General features: G+C 39.8%; 1 protein-coding gene across 3 annotated transcripts; it reads left to right on the forward strand.

Moving 5' to 3' along the window:
* The first annotated feature begins 4 nt into the window (after positions 1-4).
* Positions 5-24,021, forward strand: RTN4IP1 (reticulon 4 interacting protein 1). 3 transcript variants are annotated; one of them, XM_005518245.2, is made up of 9 exons: positions 5-396; positions 1,593-1,744; positions 2,545-2,613; positions 2,845-2,969; positions 8,328-8,376; positions 9,851-9,987; positions 12,049-12,232; positions 13,561-13,653; positions 23,838-24,021. In XM_005518245.2, the coding sequence occupies exons 1-9, from the start codon at positions 150-152 to the stop codon at positions 23,952-23,954; spliced, it is 1,173 nt and encodes a 390-aa protein (XP_005518302.2). In that variant the 5' UTR covers positions 5-149; the 3' UTR covers positions 23,955-24,021. The 3 variants fall into 3 exon arrangements, with proteins under 3 accessions (XP_005518302.2, XP_014119148.1, XP_087909028.1); XM_014263673.2 differs by lacking the exon at positions 23,838-24,021 and adding an exon at positions 15,325-15,415; XM_088052902.1 differs by lacking the exon at positions 23,838-24,021 and adding an exon at positions 14,174-14,209.
* The last annotated feature ends 1,767 nt before the right edge of the window (positions 24,022-25,788 follow it).

A 25,788-nucleotide genomic window follows, 5' to 3' on the forward strand; every position in this document is an offset into this window, starting at 1 on the left:
CAAGAAGGCGGCCGCCCATTGGCTGCGGGGTCGGCCGGGGCTGAGCGCTGAGGCACGCGGGAACGAGCCGGCCCGATCCTTATCCCGGTCCCGATCCCGATCCCCCGGCTCCACCTGACCCGGCCCGGCCCGGCCCGGCCGCTCCGGCCATGCTGTCGTGGGGAGCTGCGGGCGGGCGGGTGCTGCGCTGGGCGAGCAGGCGGGCACCGGCCCGAGGGCTCCGCTCCTCTCCGCGGGCGGGGATCGCCATGCCCAGCTGGGTCATAGACCGGTACGGCAGCAATGAGGTGTTGCGCTTCACCAGCGACATGATGTTCCCCATCATACACTTCCCGAACGAGGTCATCATTAAGGTTCACGCTGCGAGCCTGAACCCCATCGACCTCAGCATGAGAAGTAAGTGCCAAGCCCGAGCAGCCGCGGGCGGGCTGCCGGGATGGCAGGGGCTCTGCTGGGGCTGCGGCCGCGGCGGCCCGAGCGGTGCCAGGGCACCGTCCTGCCCCGGCACACAGCTGTCTCGGCAGTGTCCAGGCCTGCCTCAACACACGTGTTTCCCCGAGCCCTGTGGAAAACCGCCGCCTCTTGGAAACGTAACTTATTTCAGGTTCTCGGGGAAGAACAATACGAAAAGGTTTTTTTCAAGTTCTTAGGGGAGAACGATACAAAATGCCGCTGACAAGAGCGTATGTGTGTTGGGTTGGTGAACTTTTGAGTGATTGTGGTGCTATTCTTTTGACCGAGAGGCGCCCGGCCAAGGAACAGCATTGCCCCTAAGTGATGCTGGATTTTCCCATCTTGAGGTGAATAGCGCTGGAGGTCTGCGTTGCTGCCAGGTCGGCAAGTGCGACATAAGGCAAGGCTTTGTGTTGTTCATTGCCATCCTGAATTGGCATCTGAGGACGTGCTGTCATCCCGCCCAGGAAATTTGGCTCTTTCATTGCCCGGCTCTTCGTATTTGATACGTTTAATCAGATTTACTTCCCCATTTTCTGAGTTTGAAACACGAGAAGGAAGTTGTGGTAGTAGAATACCTTACATTTCCTATGTAGAAGTGGTTGCCTATCGAATCAGTTTTAGCAGAATAAGCAAATATATCTGCAGGAAGCTTGCTGACAGAGCTGTAATCTGTGTTTGGGTCTCTTCATGAATTTTAAAAAATCTTTGACTATATTTGGGTGTTTGGTGATGGGACATCCTATCTGAGGATTCGTGTTAAGACACTTTCTAGCATGATAGGGCCCCTAGGCAAACTTGTCCAAACAGCTGAATGGACATATATGCCCAAAAGCAGGCTATTTTTAGGCTGCGCACTGTTACTAGATGGGTAGTTCTGAGACTTCACAGCATTTGTCTGTTGCTTATTGAATAGAAGTCCAGGTTGTTCATCTTAGAGGAGATACGACTTTTTATTTTTTACACCTGCTCTTTATTTCTAAAATCTGTAGAAGTATGAGATATTGAAGATTTTTTGCATGCTTTAGTTATAACAGAAATGAGGCATGTTATGTACAGATGATGCTTTCTAATTGGAATTGCACAATTATAAATGAACACTCAGTATGGTATGTTGTGGTTGATTCCATGTTTTGCAGGCGGTTATGGTGCAACCGCGTTAAATATGAAGCGGGATCCCCTGAAACTCAAAACCGGCGAGGCTGAATTTCCTCTAACACTTGGTCGAGATGTCTCTGGTGTTGTTATGGAATGTGGACTGGGTGTGTCCTATTTCAAACCTGGAGATGAGGTGATTCCACCGATCTCTTAATTTATTTTTTTTCCCAGAATGTGTAGTTAAAATATGCTATGAGATGTTCAACATTCATTCTGCTCTTAATGATTTTTTTAATGCTGTTGTACTCTTAATAAGGCCTATCTGGCAGTAAATCCCTAGAATACTTTCTTCCCTTCATTTTTTCTCTGAAAAGCATAGTCTTTCAGATACTTGCTTCTGCAAGTTAGTTTCCCTTTTGTGTTTTTTGATCCATTTAAGCAGTAGCAAAAGTGGAATTTTGTTTATTTGGTTTTTGTTTCTTTGTTTTTGCACACTCAAAGTGCCGCTTTGTTTTCAGTTCAAGGTAAAATTCTAACAAGAAGGGATTTGTTTTTGTTTTTCTTGACTAATTTGGAGTAGGAACTTTGGCTTATCCCAAAAAGCACTTCATGGGTGCCTACACAAATACTGATACTGTTTGCTTTCACCTTCACCGGTTGCTTTCACATTTCACCAGTTTTAGCATAGCAAATCCTGATTCTGCACCATGCTCACCCCTCTAATCTGGGCTTTCCTGGCATGGGAGTAGTATGGGGGGGAGGGGTTGAAAAATTATATATTATACACAATGCAGTGGTACAGTTTATTTACACAGCTCTCCAGTCCTTCATTTAGTCAGTTTTGTGATTTTTTTTTTGATGTAAAATAAGCTAAAACTGGCTTCTGATAAACAGTGAAGACATTCTATGAATTAGAAGAAAGTTTTCTGTAATGAAGGAAACTTCTGTGTACAAAGCTACAAAAATTGATAGTTATTTTCTGTTTGGTTTTAGGTGTGGGCAGCAATTCCCCCGTGGAAACAAGGCACTCTGTCAGAGTTCGTGGTAGCTAGTGGAAACGAGGTAAACTGTAAAAACTGTAGCTAACAAAACCTCAAAGTTGTAAAGGCTGGCATTTTTCTTCTTCAGTATTTAAGTGACTTTATTTCTTAGTGCTTGGATTGATTTGTACTCCAGCTAGTTTTGATGATGGCTAAAAATGTGCAATACACAATCTGCAATTCAGTAAAGCTTTCTTAAATATTCAGTGTCACATAGGAGCTCCTGTGTGACTTAGATATGATTTTATTTCAGGTATCTTTTAAGCCAAAATCTCTCAGTCACACAGAAGCTGCTGCCTTACCATACGTCGGTCTCACTGCGTGGTCTGCGCTTAACCAAGTGGGAGGACTGAACCAAAGTAATTGTAGTGGGAAAAGGTAAGTAAACAGTTCTGGTGCTAAAACCAAAGTTCTTCATTTTTATATAGAGGAGCTGCTTCTAAGACACGTCCAGCAGTGATAAAGATACACCATGACATCCATAAAGATCAGCTGTCTGAGGATGATGGATTCTGTCCACACAAGCTGCTTGAAAGAGGCTTCTTTAGAGGAAGGCTCAGATGAGGTCCCTATATAGATGTAAAAAATACCCGGAAAAGCTGTGGATGCCCATACATTCACAAGTGGAAATATTTAAGGCCAGGTTGGGCAGAGCTCTGGGCAACCTGCTCCAGTGAATGGTGTTCCTCTCCACAGCAGGACATTTACAACTGGATGATCTTTGAGGTCCCATCGAACCCAGGCTGTTCTATGATGCTGTCATAATCCAATGTATATATAATGTGTGGGCTATATAGAGAACTTGAGGATGTTATCTCCAGGAATTTATAGGGACTTTGCCTTTTTTTGCCTGTTAAGACAGCTAGTCAAATGTAATATCCTCTCAGTTATACTGACAACTCACAAAAAGCCCTCTCAAGGACAGAGATGTGGTTCACTCACTTCCTGCATGTGTGGGCCATTTGGAACAGACTGGTTTTCCAGCTTTTTAGAGAAAAATGAACAGGTGACTGACTCTTGTCACTGACTCTGACCTGCAGGCCAGAGCTTTGATGGGGTCAGGAATGCAGACAAGAAAAGGAGAACATGCAAGACAAGCAGCCAATGAAATAGAAAAACTGACTTTGTTTGTCAGTCTGTCAATCTGACAATGGCAGATGAGGAAAAATGCAGTGAAATATTGGAGCAAATAGCATTTTTCTCCTGATAATTGAAATTTTCAGTTATTTTGACCTTTAGATGTTTGAGTGAATAGATAGCAGGATCTTCAGAATGGAAATAAGGGCAAAAGTAAAACTATGGGAGTTGAAAAACAGTAGTTAAAATTACTGTGCTGCATCACAGGTTTAGGTCATAAAGTAATTACTGGGTAGCAGGAGTCTGGATGCCTGACCTCGTCTTATCTTGCTGATACTTTGTAATGCAACACATTGCAAAGGACACTAGATCTGTTGAAATTCTTCACCTACATCTCTGGAAGACAGTCGAGTGAGTGGTCATTCATGTGTCACAGGGAACTTCACCATGAGAATATTGAGTAATTGTTTTTTCTGAAGATAAACAATGTTTTGAGAAAATGAAATTGCAAAATTTAAATGAGTTTCAAAGAGACGTTATTGAAATTAACTTCCAGCTAGTAATAAAATTCTAAATAAGATCACATTACTTTTTATTTTTCAGTATTTATACTTTTTATTATCTTTCACAGGTAAATAGAATTAACCTAATGATACACTGTTAGGCTAGCCTTATTAAATTGTCTTTCCAATCTTCAGGTAAGTGTTTAGATTTTGCTGTTAACAGTAAGATTCAAACTGCATTTGTAATGTGTCTTTACATTTAATATTTACTTTCACGTTCCAAATAAATTTTTAATTACTCTATAAGCAAAAAACCCATTTTAATGTACTTAAAAATATTCTATTTCCTGTCTATAAATTTTGAACTGTAAAACCAGCAGTGAATGACTTATGTGACGGTACCTTTTTTCCCCTGAAATATTACTTGTGGGAAAGTGTTTAAAATGCATTGAAGGAGCTGTGCATTACATTCCATGAACTCTCAGGGCAATAATTTAAAAGTACAAGAATTTATACAGTGTTTCCTAATTTCTTTAGGTTATGTATTTGGTAAGAATTTACCTACATATGTGATTTTATGTCAGTCTTTTTGTCTCCTGTAGCTGTATGTAAACAGCTATGTAGAAAGGTGTATGTGCACACAAAAATGTCTTATTTTGGCAGAGGAGCTATATTCCTTGATGAAAACTACTTCACTGGTGCTTTAGTGCAATGTTAAGACATCTTAAAAGCAGCAAGATTTTTCTATTGGAGTGTATTGTTCTCTTTGCCTCTTTTAAGGCGTTAGCGTGGGCTAACCAGAAATACTTGCTGTTAGTCCAGTGTCTGGCAGTGATCTGACAGATTATCTGCTCCATCTGCACATACTTTCACAGATTATGTTTATACAAGTTTCCTGAAGTGTGCTGTCATTGTTTGTGAATCCTCCTGCAATTCCAGTTGTTTTTCCATTCTGTACTACTCTAATTAATGTCAATATTCTTGTAGAAGCTTAAATGTTCTTACTATCCTAAATGTTCAGGATGACTCTGTTGTATTGAAGTTCTCTGTGGATACCTGGAGCTTCTCATATGTGTTGCTGATCTGTTTCAGTAGAAGGGGGATATGCTTGTTCAACACTAGCTGTTAGATAGCTTGCTTTCTGTATTCACAAAAGGCATGACAAAACAAATCTGATAGTGTGAGAAGTTATTCAAAGTGGTTACATTGCTATTAAGTAAAAGTCTTTATGTGAATACAGAGGCAATATCTTAGACTTTCATGTATATGTATGTTGGGCAGAAATGTTGCATTCTGTTAGTGTAAGCTACCAAATGTACACTCCTGGTTTATATGCTTACATTGAAAATTTGAATGATATAATACCCCAAGTAAATATTTTTTTTCAATGTCTGTGTGTTATTTCATCATTTTATCTGTTGAGAAGTATAAAGTCAGTGTAGGTTGTAAAACTTCTTGAAAGGGTAAACATTTCTTGATCCAGGAATAAATTTCTCAGGGGCGTTTTATTGGCATAATAAAATAAAATATAATTTTATATATAAATAGAGTTGATATATTTAGTCAATAAATACATCAATTTTGTAACTATATAAAATTCATGTATTTGTTCAGTTTTTATCTCGCATGTAACTAAGTCACTGAAAATTTTTAATAGTTTATAATCTGGAGAAAATATTAGCCCTTGATCTGTACACCCACTCCCCACCCTTTGTATGTTCTGTTGGGGGACACACACAGCTGAAACAGGTCCTGCTTCTTTTGTTCTCATTTCTGACCACACCATAGTTCCAAGCAGGGCCCAGGGAGATGGGCTAAACTCATGGGTTTAAGATGGGTTCAACTCTCATGTGTGTGCTTACCTGGAGAGATCTGCTCCCTATGATTGTTTGAACTGCTGGAGCCCCATGGGGATCTTGGTGTGAATGTTGTGCCTCTGTCAGAAAGGAGGAAAGCCTGGGGAATAAATGTTCTTTCTCTTCTTTTGAAATAATTGGTTCTCTTGGATCTCTGTCCAGGTCAGAAGATTTGTTAGTTTGTTTCCTGGTGCAAATACTTGTGTATTAGTTTACTCCTGAGCTCACCCTTACAGTGAAAACAGGTAGTTTCTATGATGTGTTTTCTCCTGGCTGTGTTTTCCTGAGGCAGTGCAAGCAAAACTGTTCCTGCTTTGGCACTTGCCACCATCTGTCATTCAGTACTGTCCTAACAGGTCCTGCACCTTCAAACACTCCCTCTCTTACCTGTGTGTCTTGCTGTTGTCAGTGCTGTAAAAATGCTGATCTGTTGAGCTGGTGCGCATGGATCTCCTGTGCAGATGTAGTTTGTCTCAGAAATGAAGAGCTTTACTGAAGTCACAATGTGTGGAGACAGTTTTAATAATTGGAAGGTGTGGTAGAAAGTAGTCCATGTAATATAGGAACAAACTGAATCTGAAAGTATTTCTACCTGGAGGACTTTTGAGGGCTTTTATTCAAGGGGAAAATAAAAACCAGTCCTAGCCAAGCAGGTCTCCAAACTGAAAATGTTCCCTAAATCCTTTGAGCAAACTGTACATCTTCAGATGACTGCTTTCCACCAAATATGTAGTAAAAAAATGCCCTTTATCTAGGAGTGAAATTGCAAAGGCAGTTTGAAAATGTTCTTTTGAAAGGATTTAATTTTAACTGTCCTTTTAAAGGATAAAGATGGGTTTAACCCAATATCTTGAGTGTAGTATCCTGGAGCCTTTTCAAGTATACTAAAGTCAAAATATGCATGTTGCTTCAGGCATCTGTCGTTAGAAGCCTGGTTCTGAGGATAAGTACATTTTGGCAGATTTAAAAGCTGCAGGCTTTGTGGTATTGTGGTTTCATATTCTTAATCTGAATTTTGCAGCTTGGATCAGTGAAATGGGAGGGAACAGAATCTGATCACTTACAAAAGGAGCATTTTAAAATGGATAGTGTGACCAAAGCCAAGTCTCTTAAGCTACTTCAAAGAACTTTAGTAAACTGAGACTCCAGATTGTATAGTACAGTTTTGTACTGTAAAAAGCAATTTCCTTCAACATCTTTTACTGTGAGATTTAAAACAGGAATTTCATCAGCTTCTGAAGATTCTGAGATTTTTCTGGCAAACAGAAGCTCTGAGAAACATGATGTTCCTCAATCCTATGCCAGGACTTCATCTTGGATCTTCTTTTTGTCCTAGCAAATGGATCCAAAGTCAAAGCACTGTTTGCAACTTGAGCTGCAAGGTTTTCATACTAATTCACTTTCTGATGATTAGTTATTTAATGAAATGTTTGGATAAAATTTTTGAACAGTGATTAGGCTTCTAGCAGTAAGATTCTCACACAAGTAAACTTGTATTATTTTTTTTTTATAAATTTAGGGTTATTAGTTAAAATGAACTCTCAATTGCTAATAATTTGACAATATGCTCTTTCATTTTCTTGCTTATGAGCCAGTTTCCACAAGCTGGCATTTACAGGGTCTTGTTGAGATGTACTGGAAGGAACTAGAAAAATTCTACTGCTTTTTTCCAAAGGAAAATGCACCTATCTTCATTTAATAGAAATTAAATCTGTTAATGATGAGGGTACTTCATTGTATTATTGTCTTTTAGATAAACATTATGCAATATGGGAAAATTATGTTCCATATGTTCTGCAGTTCGCAGTCTCCTTAAATAATGTGATACTAAACTACTTTTTCTCTTAGATAAGATCGATTTGTGTAAAATGTTGGTGAATTGGATTTTTTTCTTTAGGAGATATGACAGTGTACTCTGGGAGACAGAAAGGACTCTTAATTTATTCTGTCCCAAATTCAACAGTTATGTTTGGGAAAGTGAGGACAGGTTCAGGGTTTTTGAGCGATATAAATGCTACTACGTGACAGCTCCACTGCCTGCATTTAGTTGAAAGCACATATGAGGAAGTCTTTTTGGCTGTGCTGAGGTAATGCTTTTGGCACAGAACACGTGATCAATAATGTTAAGTCACATTTTTGGCTATTTGAACAGTTAACCACTCTTGAATAACATTAATGACAAAACCAATCTTCTGCTAAAAATAATTCAGTGTCAGAGATGTATAAGAAACATTAGAATACATAGTTACTCCAGAATTTATTTAAAGAACTATTAAATATATTTTAATTTTCTCTTTCAGAATATTAATATTAGGAGCTTCAGGAGGAGTTGGTACATTTGCTGTACAGGTAATACTATCTAGCATGCCCAGGATGAATCTTCAAGCATTTCAGTATGAAAAAAAAAAAATAACAGAAGGGAATTAAGAGAAGGAATAGAGAAATAGCAAGCTACTGATCAGTCTGTCTGATAGAGACAATTGATATTTCCAAAAGGAAAGTATTTTCAGATTTATTGCTTTCCATTTATTATGTTGTATTATTTTAAAGTAGGAAGCAGGGACTTTCAAGGAAAGTAGTTGTGTGTAAGATCACATTTCACAATCTGGGTGCAGGAAATCTCTGATTGGTGTAACTTGAAATATGTGTCCTGTTCTCATTATCTTTCATTCAGATGTGCACTTTAAATATGAACAGAACTTGGTGTATGAGAGGGAAAACTGATGGAGAACATTACCTACCACAACTGCTGTAGTTGGTCAAATGATGTGAGAGGCCATCAGGCTTTTGACTGCAGTGTCTGTAAAGCACAGAGGCTTAGATTTACTTTCCCTCACTGTCTTTGCCCTGCTGCCCTTTTGTCTGTGTGTTCCAGTAGCTCTAAACTTTGGAACGTCAATGTGCTCTTTTGTTGATTCATTAGTTATGGAACGTCCTCGTTCATGCTCAGTTAATTTGGTGGTTTTGACTCTAATTAGTGTCATCTCATGCTGAAACATCTTTCTCTTAAGATTATAAAAAAATAAAGAAGTTGGTGATTGCATCACTGCTTTCCATGTTACTAGGCCATAAGCACAGCAGTTTTTAAAGAGTTTTACAGCAGAATTTTTTGTGGTACACTATTTGCCTGATCCATGATAAAACAGGTGACTCTAAGTATGAAAGGCTGACCAGCCATTGACTAGTTACAATTTTTAACTGATCAAGCCTGGATAAACTATGTTAATTTATCTGGAATCAAGGTAAAACATGTGAATGAAAAAATGAGATGCAAAAAGAGATAACTAGCAAAAATCCTTTGCTTTGCTATAGCTTTTGGAGTAGATGATAACATGATACTGTCCCTGTGGTAAATCAGAGATGACTTCCTTCTTTTTCTTGTTACTAGTACCTAACCTATTTGCAGTAATATGAAATACTTAAAGGGCGTATTTAATAATATTTAATGGTACATGTGGTGCCAGTATGGTAGATTGGCAGCTTGGACAGTACCTCTTGGTGTGCTTAGGTGGTAGATTCAGAGCAAACTGAGAGCCTTATTTGTCATGAGACCTGCTATGTTTCAGTGGCATTAAAAAACCCCAAACTCTTTCTTTCACACCAACTCTTCCTCTCCCACAACCACCTTAAATATTGACAAATTCTAGCCATTATTTTGTCTGTGGGAATTGTGACAAATTAGCCTGTATTAGAACAGTCTCTCCACTCCCTATTAATGGCGCTCATTCATTATATGAATATAATGAGATTTTGGCTTTTTAAGTTGTTCTCTATTTCACTAAATTTTAATCTTTGGGCTTCTTTTTTTTATACTTGTTTTTAGCTAATGAAGGCCTGGGATGCTCACGTGACAGCAGTTTGCTCTCATGATGCCAGCACACTGGTGAAAAAGCTTGGAGCAGATGATGTGGTTGATTATAGATCTGGAAATCTGGAAGAGCATCTTAAAACATTACCCTTGTGAGTGTTTGTATTGCTTAATGCTGAGATGAAGGAGTTGGTGGTCAGACCTTCTGCCTTTTGATTGCCTGACTCTATCAGAGTTCCCTAAATTTTTCTAAAGCCTTATGTTGTAAAGCAGATTCACCTTTTTGGATGCAGTTAGCAAATGAGTATGCCCAGCAAAGATTACATTGTAAAACTAAGCCAGTTAATTGGGAGACAAGCTCACTTCCATGTGCTTCTCTTCAATGATTGTGATATGAACAATTTTGTAGCTTCCATCCAAGTACCTTGGAGAATATACAATGCATGAATAAATTGAAATAAGCCTCTGAAATCCTGAGTGAAGTTGGTAAATACAAAATTCATCTTGTAGAGGAAAGAACTGTATCATGAAGAAGCAGTGACTTGCCACTGTGCAACTCAACTGGGAGTAAATCTCTGTTCTGTAACATTGGATACAGCTGCTTCTGAAAAACAATCACATTTATCTTGTCACAGCAGCTATGTTTAAACTAGCCTGGGATTTTTCTCTAGAACAGAAGTATTTTTTGTTTTTTAATCTTTCCGTCTGTTTAAATGTAATCTACTTGTATTTGAATATGGTATTTACACAGCTCTTTTTAGCTAGACTGAGGTAAGTTTCTGGAAGGGGAAATAGAAGCTGCTCGATCTGTGGGAGAATTTTACTGGTAACTGTGCTAAGAAGCCATGTGCCCTTTAGCTGTAGTGTGATTGTCAGCAGGCCCGAGGGCAGTTGCGAGGGCAGTGACACTGTCTGTACAGCAGGATGGACTTTGCAGTTGGTGCAAAATCTGCCTTTGTGCAACACTTTAAATGCTAAACAACCATTCTAGGAAAGTGACCCTTTCTAAGAGAAATCAACAACAGTGTCCTAGGGTGCAATTTAATGATGCACCTAGGCTGATCAGTCAGCTCTACTGACTGGGATGTTCCTACTTCCCTCCCCTTTGCAGTTGTACTGACTCTTCAGAATCCAGTCAGCTACTCCTTCCAGGAACATTAGTTTTTAAGATCTTTTCTTGTTGGCAGCTAACTGTTACATTAACTGAACTGTAAATGTGAAATCACACCCTTGGAAGACAGGCAGGAAAACTGTCATTCCAGAGAGATAAGGACTTTTCTATTTAATTTGCATAAGTATTTTCCCTCGTATTTGTAAATTATTTAGATTATGTTGCAATCTGAAGATTGCTGGAAATTTACAGATGAAAATGAGAATGAGTTGTGCATTTAACAGAACAGGTGCATAGTTCCCTGTTGCCCTATTCAGCCTTTACAGGCTCACATGCTGGGATGATGAGAAGGAACACTGAAACTGTGGCTTTTTGCCAGAGGCTGCATATATCCATTCCATGGTGGGAAGGTTTTAGATCCTTTGCATTGTTAGGTTCAATGTTAAATAGGTAGATGTGAAGAAAAGAGCTGTCAGGAGAGGTAAAATGGCCCCTAAATAAATAAGGAGGTCAAAAAAAACTTGGAGAAGCAAAGCTGAGAACTGGATCACAGAAAACATGTGAGGAAATAAGCGTTAGTAGAGTAATTTGTTTATGTAATTTTAGCCACTGGAACTGACTTTTGTTGAGTAAAGCATGTACAAGAGCTGTTCCTAGTTGAGGGCATGAGTCCAGACTAGTTTTTACATGTACATACCATATTGTTTAGTGCTAGACCTCAAGACTGTTCCAGTAGTCTCTGTGGGCGGGCTGAAGAGATAGAGCTCTAGAAGGCTTTAAGCAAGTACAGAATGTAGTTGTGCATCTAAGTTTGCTTTTTGGAGTTTAAGTGTACATTTTAAATAGCCTGTGTCTGATGCACAGTGAATGGACAATAACCTGTAAATTTAAATCCCATTGTACATTAAACTTTGCTGAATGTTTGGGACCTTTGTGAAGTCTTGGGACTTTCCTGCTGCTGTCTTGCAGGCTGATTATTTTTGCATTGCAGTGACATGTAGAAATGTGAACTGTAGCTGATTTCTGCTATTAATTAGCTTAGTTATGGTGAAGTTATTTTTCCCATATCAAGATTTTAAACCTGTTATTTCTATGTCTGCAGGTTTGATTTTATCCTAGATAACGTTGGTGGATCCACTGAGAAGTGGGCACTAGATCTCTTGAAGAAATGGTCAGGAGCAACATATGTTACCTTAGTGACACCTTTCCTGATCAATATGGACAAACTTGGAGTGGCTGATGGCATGCTGCAAACAGGAGTCACTGTTGGTTCCAAAACTCTAAAGGTATTTGACAAAATCCTATGTACTTTCATACTTTGGAGTACTTTAGTGACTACTTCTGTGGCTTGGATGTCAGTCACAGAGCTCATGGAGGGGCAGCTGTTGCATTGTCCTCATATGTCATTAAGTATACTATTCTTTCTTTCTTGCACTGAAAAGAAATGAGTTGGGGTGGTGCTGCTAAGTGTATGTAGTACTTTGGGAGACTTTGAAGTTTGATTCGTTATAGTGCTTTCTATTGTGGCCTTTTCCATATGGCCTCCCTAGTGAGTCCTGCTGACAGCCAGGGTTTCATAGTAAACACAGCAAATCCCTGCCTCACTGAAGTGAGGGCAGTTTTGTTACTTGCTTTAGGCCAGTCAGGCTTTCTTGAAAAACATTGTTCCATGACTGATTCTCTTCATCCTGTTCCAGCAGCAGAGAGTAGTAAGTGTGGTCGAGGGTGGCTAGAAAGTCTTTCATCTCTTTCATGTTCGTGTGGATGGTGATACTGATTTTTCTAGTTTTTGTAAGTGGATCTTAAAACATTTTGCCAGTGGCCAGATCAGTGGGGCTTTTTAGAACTTTTTCTTCCCTATGCTTGTGTACTTGCTCTCCAAATGAATGCTTTTCAAGCAGTTGCTATGGTATTCCTGCAAAGGCTTGACTGAATGGGATTTTAAGTCCTGGAGTAGTACTTTCACAAGAAAGTCCAAAGACAAAATGAAAAGGCGGGGAAGAAATAATGTAATAGTATTTCTCAGTGTGCATGTTGCCATGATGAAGAGGATTCTATGCCATATATAAAAATCATCTCTCTTTGGCAGATGACGGCTTTTATTCCTGTAATGACTTACTTAGAGGAGAAGCTCTTGACTTATGTGTGAGAGATCTTCCCAAAATGCTTTTCATGTGAGCTGCCATCTGTTGTTGGACAGTGATGACTTTGGCAGATATTACAATGGAAAATTAAGTCACTGATACTGAGGTGGAAGGTTGTAAATGTCACATTTTAATTTGGGTTTATTTCACCCCCTTTGTGAACATATAACACCATTTCTCTCTTATGTAACAACTAATTCTGTTTCTAGCTGCACAGACAAGGTAATTGTTTTTCTCTACCAGCGAACTCAAACAATTGGACACAAAATTCAACCTGATCCTATTGTGGTAATACAGCATCCTGGTCCGTACATTTAATCCACATGCTTTGGTGCCGTTTTTTTCAGACAGTAGCATATAATTTCCATGTCTTTTCCTTAAGTTACTCTTCAGAGATTCTGTCATTAATTTTAGTTCCCATTTCAGTTTGTTCTCATGGTATTTTAACAGATTTGTGATCTTTCTTGCAGCATCTCCTTAAAGGAGTCCATTATCGGTGGGCATTTTTCATGCCAAGTGGCCCAAGTTTGGATGAAATAGCAGAACTGGTTGATTCTGGAAAGGTATGTCAGTAATGGTTATTTGGGTATTTGTGCTGAAAGAGATGCTGCTTGGACTCAAAAATAGTGTAGTTGACTATTGGGAAGTAAAATATTATGAGAGTCATGGTAAAGAAAACTAGTTAAAAATCAACTTTTTCCAGTTTCTAACTTCTGCCTTTTGCATGGAATTTAGGAGTTCATAGTGCTTAAGACTGTTCTGCCTTCTCCCTCTTGAGCGTACGTTTTTAAAAACGCAAAGCTTACAAAGTTACAAGGAGTGATGTCCAGTGATTGTTTATTTTTGCCAGTGGGAATAATTTAATATAAACTCCACATGAAAATTATGTTTTAAGAGGTCTCACTTGGTTCATTTGGGCAGAATAAACATGGCTGTGTATCTGCATAGGCAAAATTACTTAGCCTGGATGGTTGGGCATCCTGCCTGTAGTGTGCATAGAACTAGCATATTCTAGTTATTGCATGTAATAGATGATCTCCATTGGCAGAATTGTGACAAGAATCTTGTGTTTCATAATTTCAGTGCTGCAGAGTATGATGTTTATGCTAATTCAGCACAAGGACTTGGAATATTGTGAGCATTCATAAACTTCTGGGGAATCTTAGTGGATGTGGGGGGAAAAGCCAAGAGAGATTACAGTCTGCTTTTGTGATCTTTTCGGGTTTATGAGCTTGTTACAAAATATATTGTGGGAGTGAACAGTTGATTTCCTATGTTTTGGATTGTGTGGTGATATAGGTCCCAGCAGTGTCCTCTTTGGGAATTTTGGCAACATGAAATTATCCAAGAGTAGAGAATATGGACAACTGCTGTTAATCTTTCTGTGTGGTAGATAAGCAGAAGAGTAAGCAGTCTGTCATGACTGCTGGTAATTCTAGTATGTGAACTGCTATCTTGAGCTCAAAATTTGTGCATATTAGTAAAATTTAGATCTCTCCAAGTCTGAGTGTTGATTGACCTTGTTTGATATGCAATATGTTCCAGTGTTTGGAAAAGAGTAAATAAACTGCTGTTGTACTGAAGACCTGATTGCTTCTGTTTCGGCACCTCAGTGCTGCTAAGAATAAAAAGTTTTCTGCTTTGCATTACATACGGTGTTATAGGAACTGTATAATCCTGTGGTTAAGAAAGAAGCTGTAGAAGGTCCTCATCCTGTGATTGCATTCAGTCACACTGCTAAATTCTAAGTGTCTAAGAAAAAGAAATGCCCTTGTCTTTGTTCTTACCATTTGTCCTGTTCTCAGCCAGTTGCAATTTGTTTTGTGTTCTGCTCCTACCTTGTATGCAAAACAAATGCAGAATATGCTCATGAAAGCCTCTTGGGAAACAGCTGTTTATGCAATAGAGATAGGGCTTAATCGGTGTTCTTTGCTTAATAACCTGGACAGGTGAATTGCAATGGCCACTTAAGATGTACGTCATACATACATGAATGTCCTGATGTACTTCTGGTAGTAAGATGATCATGAGGACAAAGATGTTTGCTTGGTCTTTTATTCTCTGTGCAAAAACAGGTCCTAACGTCAGACTGTTTGTCTGCAGAGTCATTCCAGTAGCATTTTACTCTATTTTGTGCAATGCTGTAAACATCTGAGCTGTCATCAGGATTTTATAAGACCCAGTTGTGTTCCATTTAGACAGATATTAATAAGACTATGACCTTTTTTGTTTAGACACAAGAGTTCTCTTAAAAGGACAGACCATCCATTCAGAAGAGTAGGTGTTTGGGAAAAAAGGCAGGAGAGAATCACTGGAGAAATTGTACCACAATTTCCTATAAGTAAGTGAAAATAAATGTTCATGTTTTCATAGGAAAGAATAAAGGAGAAATAAAAAAAGCACAAAGCATTGAAATGTATCAAGAATAGAAAATTGAGCTCATGTAGTTTAACTTGTTACCTTTGAGTGAATATTTTTGAGTAATGCAGGGGTTTTTTTTCAGATTTTAGTCTTTTCTGTTAAGCACATTTTAATTTTGAGATTGTATGAAGTGACTAAGAGAGCAATTAGAAAGCTCCTGAAAATGAGAGGCTTTTTTCAGGAATAAATGATATAGGGGGATTAAATGTAAGAAATTAGAAAGAGATGAGGGTTTAAAGAGATGTTACAGTAAGTGAAGCGTTGAAGAGCATACCTCTGAAACATTTACGGATCATTTTGATTTGACAGTGTTTCTCCTTACAGTCCTTCTGCACCAACAAAGATTTTTATTTCTGATGAGTTCATTATCTTCCTTTGTGAAAGCAAAAGGGTTCTCAATCCTTCAATGGACGCAGAATAAGATATTTTGTTTAAAGTTACTTGGTTCTCACCTGGATGATCTTTGCAGCAAGGAATCGAGATTGGCAAAATGCCAGCTCTGAGGAGGAGTTCTTTTAATAGACTTTTCTTTTAATGGGGAAGCAAAGGAGAGGATTTGATGAGCTGCTAATACAAGTAAAGAGAATAATTTTCCTTGTGTAATTTACCTGCACATCAGTCAGTTCTGGGAACTGTACACCACTTTCAGTTTATGAGCTGTTTTCTCTGCCTTGCAGCTGGATATCTTGCAGAAAGACAGTTGCAAGACTGAGGGGCTGGGAGGCTGCTGCAACAGTTCTGGGCATGGAGAAAACCTAGTATTTCCTTGACAAATTTGAGAGAGACTGGCTGTTTTCTAAACTGCTGGAGAATCCCTGTTGTGGTTTGAATTGCAGCAGTTAATTATAACCCAGTAAGGACTGGCTTAATGTGAGCTCCACCAAATGAGTTGATGAAGCCCATGTCAGAAGCTGCTGTGTCTCTTTCCATGGTAGAATGTTCCTGTGGAATTACAGTTCTCATCTAAAGGCAACTGAAATCAACAGAGATTTCAATTCAGGACACAGACCTGCTGGCACACTGTTCGGTGAAGTGTCATCACTGAAGGGCTTTTCTGGTCAGTGTTGTGGATTTAACATAGACAATTTTGGTTTTTGCTGCTTGCCCAGCATTTTCCTTCTAAAGAGATATCCTATAGTCCTTGCTGAAAATAGGCCAAATTCACATAAGTACTTAAGTTGGTAGAAGCCTCTAACTCATAACTGATCAGTTACTTTGCCTTTTATAAAGGCTGGTGCAGGAAAGCAGTCTCAGAAGACTCCTTAGTGTTGTAAGCAGGAGCACTGAGTGTGTTGTGTGTTCCTGCAGCACGCTAATAGGATGTGGGTTAACATTCAGCCCAACAGAAATGTGACATTTTCATTTTAATTCAGTGCTATTTAAATGCAGTACAAGTGTGTGTGCAGTGTTTCTGGTGACTTAATACTCTTTCATTTAGAGCATTGTTGCATCATATGGGCTGATGGATGAGTTATTTTTGCAGAAGGAAGGCTAAAGGGCAGAGTCTCTAATCATTAAATGAATACATCATTCTCTCTGATGTTTTCTTTTTGGATAGATGTTCCAGCACAGGCACCCATAGGAAGAACAACTGCATGCCTATATTAATGTAATTTGTGAGTAGTATTGATTATACATTTTGCTGAAATCACTAGATGCTTCGGACTTAGCACTTGCTGTTATGGTTTGGAGGGCAGGATGCTGACTGTTCTTTGGACCTGCTGCTGTCTTCTTTTGCAGTGGTGAACAAATCACATAACCTTTTGCTACCGTAATTTCTTGATGTACTAATGAGGGCTAATGCCCTTTATTCACCTTTGGTGATTTGCTCTGAGATACCTTGTTAAAATGAGGAATTGAATTGCTTCCTGTTCCTAGGTATTTCCTATTCAAGAAGTAAATAACACAAATGCATATGGTCATCCACTTTGACATACCATGGGTTCTGAGAGTTGTCTGGATGGCCATGATTTAAGAGGCTTACACCTACTGCTAATGTAGGTCATCACAGCTTCTGGACTCTGTATGTGTGTACTGATTTGCTTCCAATTCATCTTGTCACAGTTCTGCAAATAACTACTTCCTGGCCCTTACTGCACTATTGTTGCATTTCTCTCAGCTGTATGAATATCAAACTGAGTCCCTGAATGTTCTCCAAACATGGCATCTATAGATCTGGCCTTCTCTACAGTAATTCCAGGCTTTCCGACGGTGCTAAGGTATCCTAAGATACCTGAGGATTCACCCTTGTGTGGTGCCTGCTTTAGACTCCCTTAAAAAACGCACTAGGGTGCCTAATTATAGGGGTTTCTACACTTAAATGTCTCAATTAACTAGAGATCAGTCATTCTCCCCACTCTTTAGTCACTCACACTTGTTCTGATGACCGTCTTTCTTCATACTAAATTGCGAAGCTTGCACCTTTTTATTTTTTTGCATTTAATTTTGTGTTTTCCTGTTGCAGTGCATTTGCTTGGCAGGTTGGTTGGCTAGAGCACAGAGATGTTGACCATGGAGGGGTTGCCAAAAGCTCTGTTCAGCCCTTTCTCTTCCAAAAAGAAGCTCTATCTGCATTTTGTCACAGCCACCAAAAAAAAGCCACTGTGATTTTTATTAAATCATACCTGTTCCTGTTCCTCCAGGACATGGTGGCTTGCTTATGCTCCTTATGTAAGTGCTGTGTGGTTACATCACAAAGTGTCTGTGAAGGACACTAATGGAAATTTTGCATTCTGTGGCGAAATAGGATTTCAGTATGTAGATTCACTTACACCACAATGAGATCTGGAAAAAATTCATCACCGTCTTCCAGGCATTTAATTAGATGTGTTCCCTTAACCTGATCTAATTGTAAATTGTGTGGAAAGTTAGTCCTGGTGTTCTGAGCTCTAGCCTCCTGGTGTAGGAGGGAATTGTGACTAGTGCAGGGGTAACGTGCAGACAAGGCAGCCCTTGGCTGCTGTGAGTTTAGTTTGCTGAGACTGGGAAGATGTGGATTACAAAGGACTAATCTTCTAATCTCTATATGTGATATGATTTCACATGTAAATATGTATTTCTGTTTAACTGTATGGAAGTTGGCTGTCTTAAGTAAACGGTGATGTTGACCCAGATTGCTTTAATTACCAGCATAATTGTCAGAACAACTACCAAGAATGTTCCTTACCAGGGATTCTAGAGGAGATTAATTGTGCTTTCCTTTAGATAACAGTTTTTCAGCATGGTCCAGTACATAGCTAAACCCAGGATCTTCCTTATTTTTATTGATTTAAGATTGGGCTAGGCTACCACACAGTGCAGTTCTGGGCTTGTTCCAGTTTCTTACTGCTCTTCATTGTGTTCTGTAGAAGCTGTTCTGCCAGGGCTAATTAACAAACGAGATTTTGAAGCCTTTTCTACACTCTGAACTGTACCCTGATAGGCTGCTTAACTGGGGATTTGTATGCTAGCATTTTAATAATTGTACATGATGTTCATGAGCTCCTGTGGGCTGCTGTTAGAGATTTGATATGAAAAATGTCCTTTGTCTTAATAACCAAACAAGTAAGACCTGATAATACAGTTGTTGGTAAGATGGCTGTGGGATTAGACCCTGGGACACTTGCCTTCCATTCCCATGCCTTAACCACTGCAGCAGTTTTTGTTATGGGTGTACTGTTGGATCAGTTTTACTTCTGTTACGTATTTGGGACAGAAATATAATGTACCTGATGTCCTTTAATGTGCTCATGGATGATAGTACATATTCTCTGAAATACAAGCTAATAAAAAACACAGCAAGGAAGGTTTTATAAAAAATATTCAAAGATGAGGCTCTGAGCAATCTGGTCTAGTGGAATGTGTCCCTGCCTATGACAGGGGCAGTTGGACTGAATGGCCTTTAAAAGTCCTTTCCACCCCAAACCATCCTACAATTCTACACTGGTACTGTGCAGTTGCAAAGCTACCTGTATAAGATGTGACCAGAGCCAGCTGCTGCAGAAGGTAAGAACTTCAGCCTTTGTCTTCAGTGAGGGCTGACTCTAGAACTTGCTGTTGGCAAGCAATATGAGGATTGGCATACTTCGTTGCATGCCATTTTAAGGAGAAGATGCAAGGAGCATGGAACATGAGTACAGCAGAGAAGATACTCAGCTAAAGTAGGAGTGTCCCAAAACAGCATCTTTTTTCCCCATGGGATGACAAAAAAGTAACAAATGGATAACCAATTGTTTAGTTCCAGGACAAGGACTGTTCTTTTTAATGATTTTTCTTCATTATTGTTGTTGACATTGATGAGAGATTCACTAAAGGCCAAAGGATCAAGCACTGCATTTGTGCTTATGGATTACATTTAGGTCCAGTGGTAATTTCTGGAGGAAGACAGCCTTTATCTTTTAAATCAGCTAGTCAAAACAGCAGCCAGATCTTTTCCGTTACAGCAAGCCCCCAGGAGGATTTTGATGTCTAGTGGAGCACATCCCAGCTTTTGTTCTGTGTGCAAGTACCTTTTCTAAGGATGGTGTATGGGAGCCCTGAGCAGCCTCACCAAGGTGTAGGAAGGGGATGTGCAGTGGGAGGCAGCCACTCTCGCAAGCAAGGCTGCCCGGCAGCTCTGACATGGCCATCCTTTGCAGACCTGGAAGAGAGCCAGTGCACTGTCACTGTCCTGTGAGTGAGGGCACTTTTGTCCTTCTGCGCTCTGAACTAGGCTTGCGCTCAGTTCCTCGCTCTCCTGAGAATTTCAAGGCTCTCGCTCTCCCTCCAGTGGCAGGAAAAAGCTGCGCATCTACTGGAGTGACGTTACCATGAGGGTCAAAGCCGTCTCCATTCCTTTTGTGTTTTCTCACTTGTTCTCTCCTGATAAATTCAAACTGTGCCCTTGCTACCGCAGAAAGTGGGACCTCTAAGGGTGGGCCTGAATTTGCCATGAGCGGGAGTGTGTTCCTGCTGACTAGTGCTGTTCACTGCCTGCTACATTCAGAGCTGGAGTGGTTGGGATACCACCTCTGTGCTGTGTGCAGGACAGCCTTAATCAGCATCAGCAACTACTCTTTTTATTTTTCCAAGCACATGAATTCATTCCAAGAGACCTGAGATTCATTTCTATAGTATGTCCTGCATTGGAGAGAATGAAGAGGAAGAAAATACCTTTCAGGCCCAATCTGTTTTCAGATAAACATTTCAATGTGGGTATGTGTAATCCTTTCTCTCCCAGACTTTAGTTTAATCCCTTTTCCCTGAACAAATAGGTGTCCTCTGGCAAGGAACTGATGCGTGGCTGTAAATAGGCAGTGTTTTTATTATCCAGTTAATCTCCATTTATTATCACACATTCAACAAACAGCAGACGCTCCCCTACTTATTTGTCTGTTCACAGGAAGAAATTTTATCTTAGTCAGTGGATTATGGTAAAGGCTGAGTGAATCACTGTGCTGCAACACGGTCAGCCCTTTCAGGGTTATTCAAACAATGGGACTGTCCAGCCAGCCAGATAAAATGTTTAATGCTCTAGATTGCCAAGATCATCAATTCGGTATTCACGTCTCTCTACAGCACTGCCTAAAGCCAGCGTTTAAATGAAGCTAGAGGTTACATCAATGTAGCAGATGGGCTTTGAGCATGTGGTGACTGCAATACACACGGTGCTTTGAACTGTGAGGATGAATTCAGGGCTCCTCTGAATCACTGTATCACCACTTTTCAAATGCACTGCTTTGAACTCTACCCAACAGGCTGAGGATGTAGCATACCTCTGTCAGGGTTATAAGCTGCAACCTACAGTAAGGGACTGTGGGTTAGCAGTACAGCGAAGTGTCTTGTTCATGTTTTCTCAGTTGCTGCACATGTCTGAAATTAACTTCTGCTTTTCCCTGGAATCCCTTGCACTTCACATCCCCTGTGCTGCTGCTCTGCTTTCTTCCCTGAATACTTTTCCTCTCCTCCTAGCCTATTACTTTGTCAGGGTCAACTCTGTCCATGCATCAGCAGGCTGAGTTTCTGCATCTCTTTTTTCCCTCTTAGTTGAAGCACCACAGCTTTGTACACAACTGCCACTAACAATAAGTACTGTACAAGTGCTTGGCTCAGCAAGGTTCCTGAACTGTGTTTTCCCAAGCATCTGCTATGAAAGCAAGGGTTGGTCTTCCTCAAAACAGTCAGTACTGATCAGCAGCACGTTCCTCCTGCTGATGGTCACAACAGCTGCAGCTGCACTCAGATGCTCGGTTTACCCCAAACCATTGTGAATTCAGTGTTTTTTCTGCCTTGAGTCCACGTCCCTGACTTTGCTGATGTCCAAGACAACATTTCCATTCTGTACTGAATGCTGACCAGACATGAGTTTGTCTTGAACATGATCATTTATACCCAACATTTCTTCCACAGTTGGGGTATCTTTGTGGCTCCTCTGCTGTGTGATGCTACTCACTTTGCTAGGGGTTAGTTTACAGACATTGTCTAGGCAGAACAAGGGAAATAATTACTAAGCCTTGTACCTTGCTGCATGGAAACTTTGAGGCACTTGGTGACTATATTTATTTGCACAGTGGCTCTCAAAGTGATTTGTCTGAAAATTCTGATGCATTCTTTGGAAGGGGTGCATTCATTCCCAATTTTCTGCCATGTAAAGTTTCACACTATGGCTAAGCTTGCCTTGACAAAATAAAAAGGAATATCTAGTGATATTGGGCAATACTGTGGTGCAAATTAAGAGTACTGATGTCTTGGATTACTGTTATCATACAAGCAAAGTCAGTAGTTATTTAAATGCAAGGAGTGGATGTCAATGTAAGGCACAGTGTATAAATGAAGAGAAAATTAGGAGATCTAAGAAAAGGACCTCCCTGAACATGGACAACTATCAGAGAGCATTTGTTATGCTGTTGGGGAAGATGCTGGGTGGTCAGCACTGCTGCTAGGAAAGTGTGTGTGCATGAAAACCTTTCCTTGGTAGTGCTGCACACTCACCTTCTAAGCAGCACATCTGAAAGTAAAAACCCTTTGTCTCGTGGTAAAAGCAAGGCAGCTTTTGAAAGACAGTACCATTTCAAAGCTGGCACATTGTGTCTTTATTGCTGCTGTATTCCTTTTCTGTCTGGCATGATACATATCCTGCCAGCAGAGAGAAATTACCAGTTCTGGCTTATTCAACAAGAGAAGGGTACATGCTAAAACTATAAGGAAAGCACAGAAGATAATTTTTCCCTGATACAAGTGAAAATTATCTTTTTCTAGCACTGTAAATAGTGTGTTTGGATCTTGGGTACTTCAAATCGTCATCACTGCAAGCATTAGCTGCAGACTCATCTACTGGTCATGTCTTCCTCTGGTAAGAGGATTAGTATCAGTGCAAGGACATGCACTGGTCTGGTGTTATGGGATCAAAGGTAAAGGACCAACCTCAGGGGAGGCAGATCTTAGGTAGGAGGTGTGGGAGGTACATCTATAGACAAATCTTATTTTGGTGTTGGGAATGCTTACTCAGTACTTAACAGTAAAAAATAACCTCTCCCCTTGGATCAGCAGTGATAAATATTTTTCAGAAGAGCTGAAAATTCTGCTTCTGTTGGTACACTATGATATCTAAAGAAAATGCTTATAGGGGTTTCAGGCTCTTTACTTAATAATGGGGAGAGTGATTAAGTAGTTTCACTGTTGTTGTTAGAAATTAGTCTAAAACAATCCAGAAGGCCACTCTACAAAATTAATGTCAAAATAGCAGTTGATGCAAGCTAGGCTTAATAATGATTTATGGCTCCTGGAATATACAGTGGCTGAGTTTTCAAGTGTAGTTAAATGACTCAGCAACAAACATTGGTGGACTATTTTTCCACTTCATTTGTGGTCTTCTACAGGTACTCAGCTATGTACTGATGGGCATCAGGGTTATAGGTATCTTTAAAATATCTGATGTTGTGACAATTCTTGAGTTTAACAAGAAAACCAGTAGAGAAATATGAGGCAAAAAAAATGTTCTTTCTGTCAGTATATCATTGTGGACAATAAAAAGTTAAATCACAGTGCCAGTTTTTAAAAGGATGTAGAAGTTACAGCCTTACATGGTGATAGAATATATCACCAGATACCACCATTGTTAGTGGTAGAAGCCACAGGTAAGAGGTGTAAAACTGTGTTAGTAAAGGTGTTTCAAAATTTGGGCAAAGAGCAGCAGAAAGCCTTCTCCTGGATGCAGAGGTATCCCTAAAAAATCTTAAAATGTGGCTACAGGGCAAGTTCCATCCTAAATACCTTAAAGAAACCTCCCCCTTTTCTTCATACAGTTTGAGGTGTGAGGGTGATACATTACTTTATTCCTAATATAGTGACATTTTTCTTTATTCTGTAGATTCAACCAGTTATTGATGAAGTCTTCTCATTTTCTGAAGTTCCAAAGGCCTTTCTGAAATTGGAAGGAGGACATGCACGTGGAAAAACAGTGATCAATGTAATTAGTAAACAATAAATATATCTAATCATTATTCTGCCTGCAGTCAATCTTTGAACATGAATTGGTATGTAGCAAGTGTTTCTTCTTTAAAAGCTCATACAGGATGCCTAACTTATAAATCTTGTTTTAGCAAAGCTTGTTTTAGATTCCTTCATATGGTGCCTGTTAATAAGCAGACAAGACATACTAATGTCCCTTAGGCATTCCTACCTGAAAACCATGTTAAAAATGTAGTTGTGACTTTTGCAGAACACCCCTCACTCTTAGGATAAGAGGAACAGTCTATGGCATTTTCCTTTTGTATATTTAGGAGTTTTTATTTTTCAGATATAAATCTTAAAATGGTGAGGCACACTCTTACCTACTTGTCTATATGAAACCTGTGCTGTTTTTCCTTGACTTCCCTAGTTCTAGCTACCTTCACCAATGTAGATTATTACTCAAGCTGTTTCATTCTCAGAACTAAATAGTCACATGACTGTCTCAAGACTGAAACTTTGATCTTGTTATGGCAACCCTTTCATGACATAGCTAATCTAAATAGAAGCATGGAACAATATCAGTCTGTAACTGATAATTATTCTAATTGTCCAATTCCTGGCCCAGATTCAGCTGACTGCAGTGTTTGTGCAGGTAGGGTAGACACAATTTTGTGTTCCTGTTCCTTTTGTGTCTCATCAGGACTGGTGAAGTGTTGGAGGGGGTGTTTGTGTCTGGTGGGCTGTTTTTCCACTTGCCATTTTGCCAGAGATGAGCTGTGGAGTAACATTCCCTGCAATTATGCAGGTGGATTGATTGAAGGAATCTCTTAGGTGAGAGCTGTCAATTTACTGCAGTGCAGCTCTGGTGGTACAGTCACCACAGTCACACCAACCATGTCATGCAGCGCTTCTACCAGGGGACAGAAGTGGCAGCCACGTGAGTGGTGGCCCCGTGCACAAACACAGTGAACGTGTACTTATAAAGAATCACTGATTCCTCAGAGCCTGCAGCTATTCCACACCATCTATTCACTCCTCAGGTGCTGGCGCAGAGGAATTATGGACAGAGATGTGCACAAGATGAAAGCAAAACTAACCATAAAATGTTACCTTTCTACCTTTAAAAATAATTTCAATAAAAAGTTACCTAACTTAAATTTATTTGTAAAATGCTATATTAATTATAGCAAGAGTACATCAATATGACAAAGTACCACTGTTTGAAACCAGTAACAACATATTTTCTATTAAGGACTAAAAGCAGCACATTTCAGAGCAACAATACTTCAGTGCGTCTTTACAAAAGGAAGAAAATTTTAAGGCACTTCCTCTAGGGTGCTAATAGTAAAAGCACCAGTATCCTTTGAGGCAATACAGTAGTAACGAAAATGTTAATTTTAAACAGACTTACTATGCAAGACAAAAGCCTGGATGCTCCTTGGAGCAGCTTGTAATAACACTGGTCTAAGCCAGAACAAAAGACAGCAGCATAGTACCAGAGTGTGTATTTTACCTTTTTACCATCATTATTCAGGAAAACTAACATGACCAGGTTCAAAGCAGGGCAACAGAAGGACTCCTGCAGTAATCAGAACATCCTACTTGTCACAAGCTCTTTACTAAACCAGTAACACTTGGAATGGGCACAGCCCTTGTGGCTGGGTATGTATTAAGGCTTGGCTGTGCCCCTTCCTGAAGGAGTCTGACACTTCTGTCCAATGGAGAGCCAGGAGCTCACCACAAACACTGCTCTCCAACATTTCCAGAAACACTGGGGAGCTGGGCATTCTCCATGGAAAGCCCAACAGGCAATGGCTGAAAAACTGAGGAACCACAGCACTTACAGGCTGTTGCAGTCATCTTCAGTA

This window comes from Pseudopodoces humilis, chromosome 3 (assembly GCF_049639895.1).
Source record: "Pseudopodoces humilis isolate 2021_Gansu_Grassland_sample_001 chromosome 3, ASM4963989v1, whole genome shotgun sequence".
Taxonomy (NCBI): domain Eukaryota; kingdom Metazoa; phylum Chordata; class Aves; order Passeriformes; family Paridae; genus Pseudopodoces; species Pseudopodoces humilis.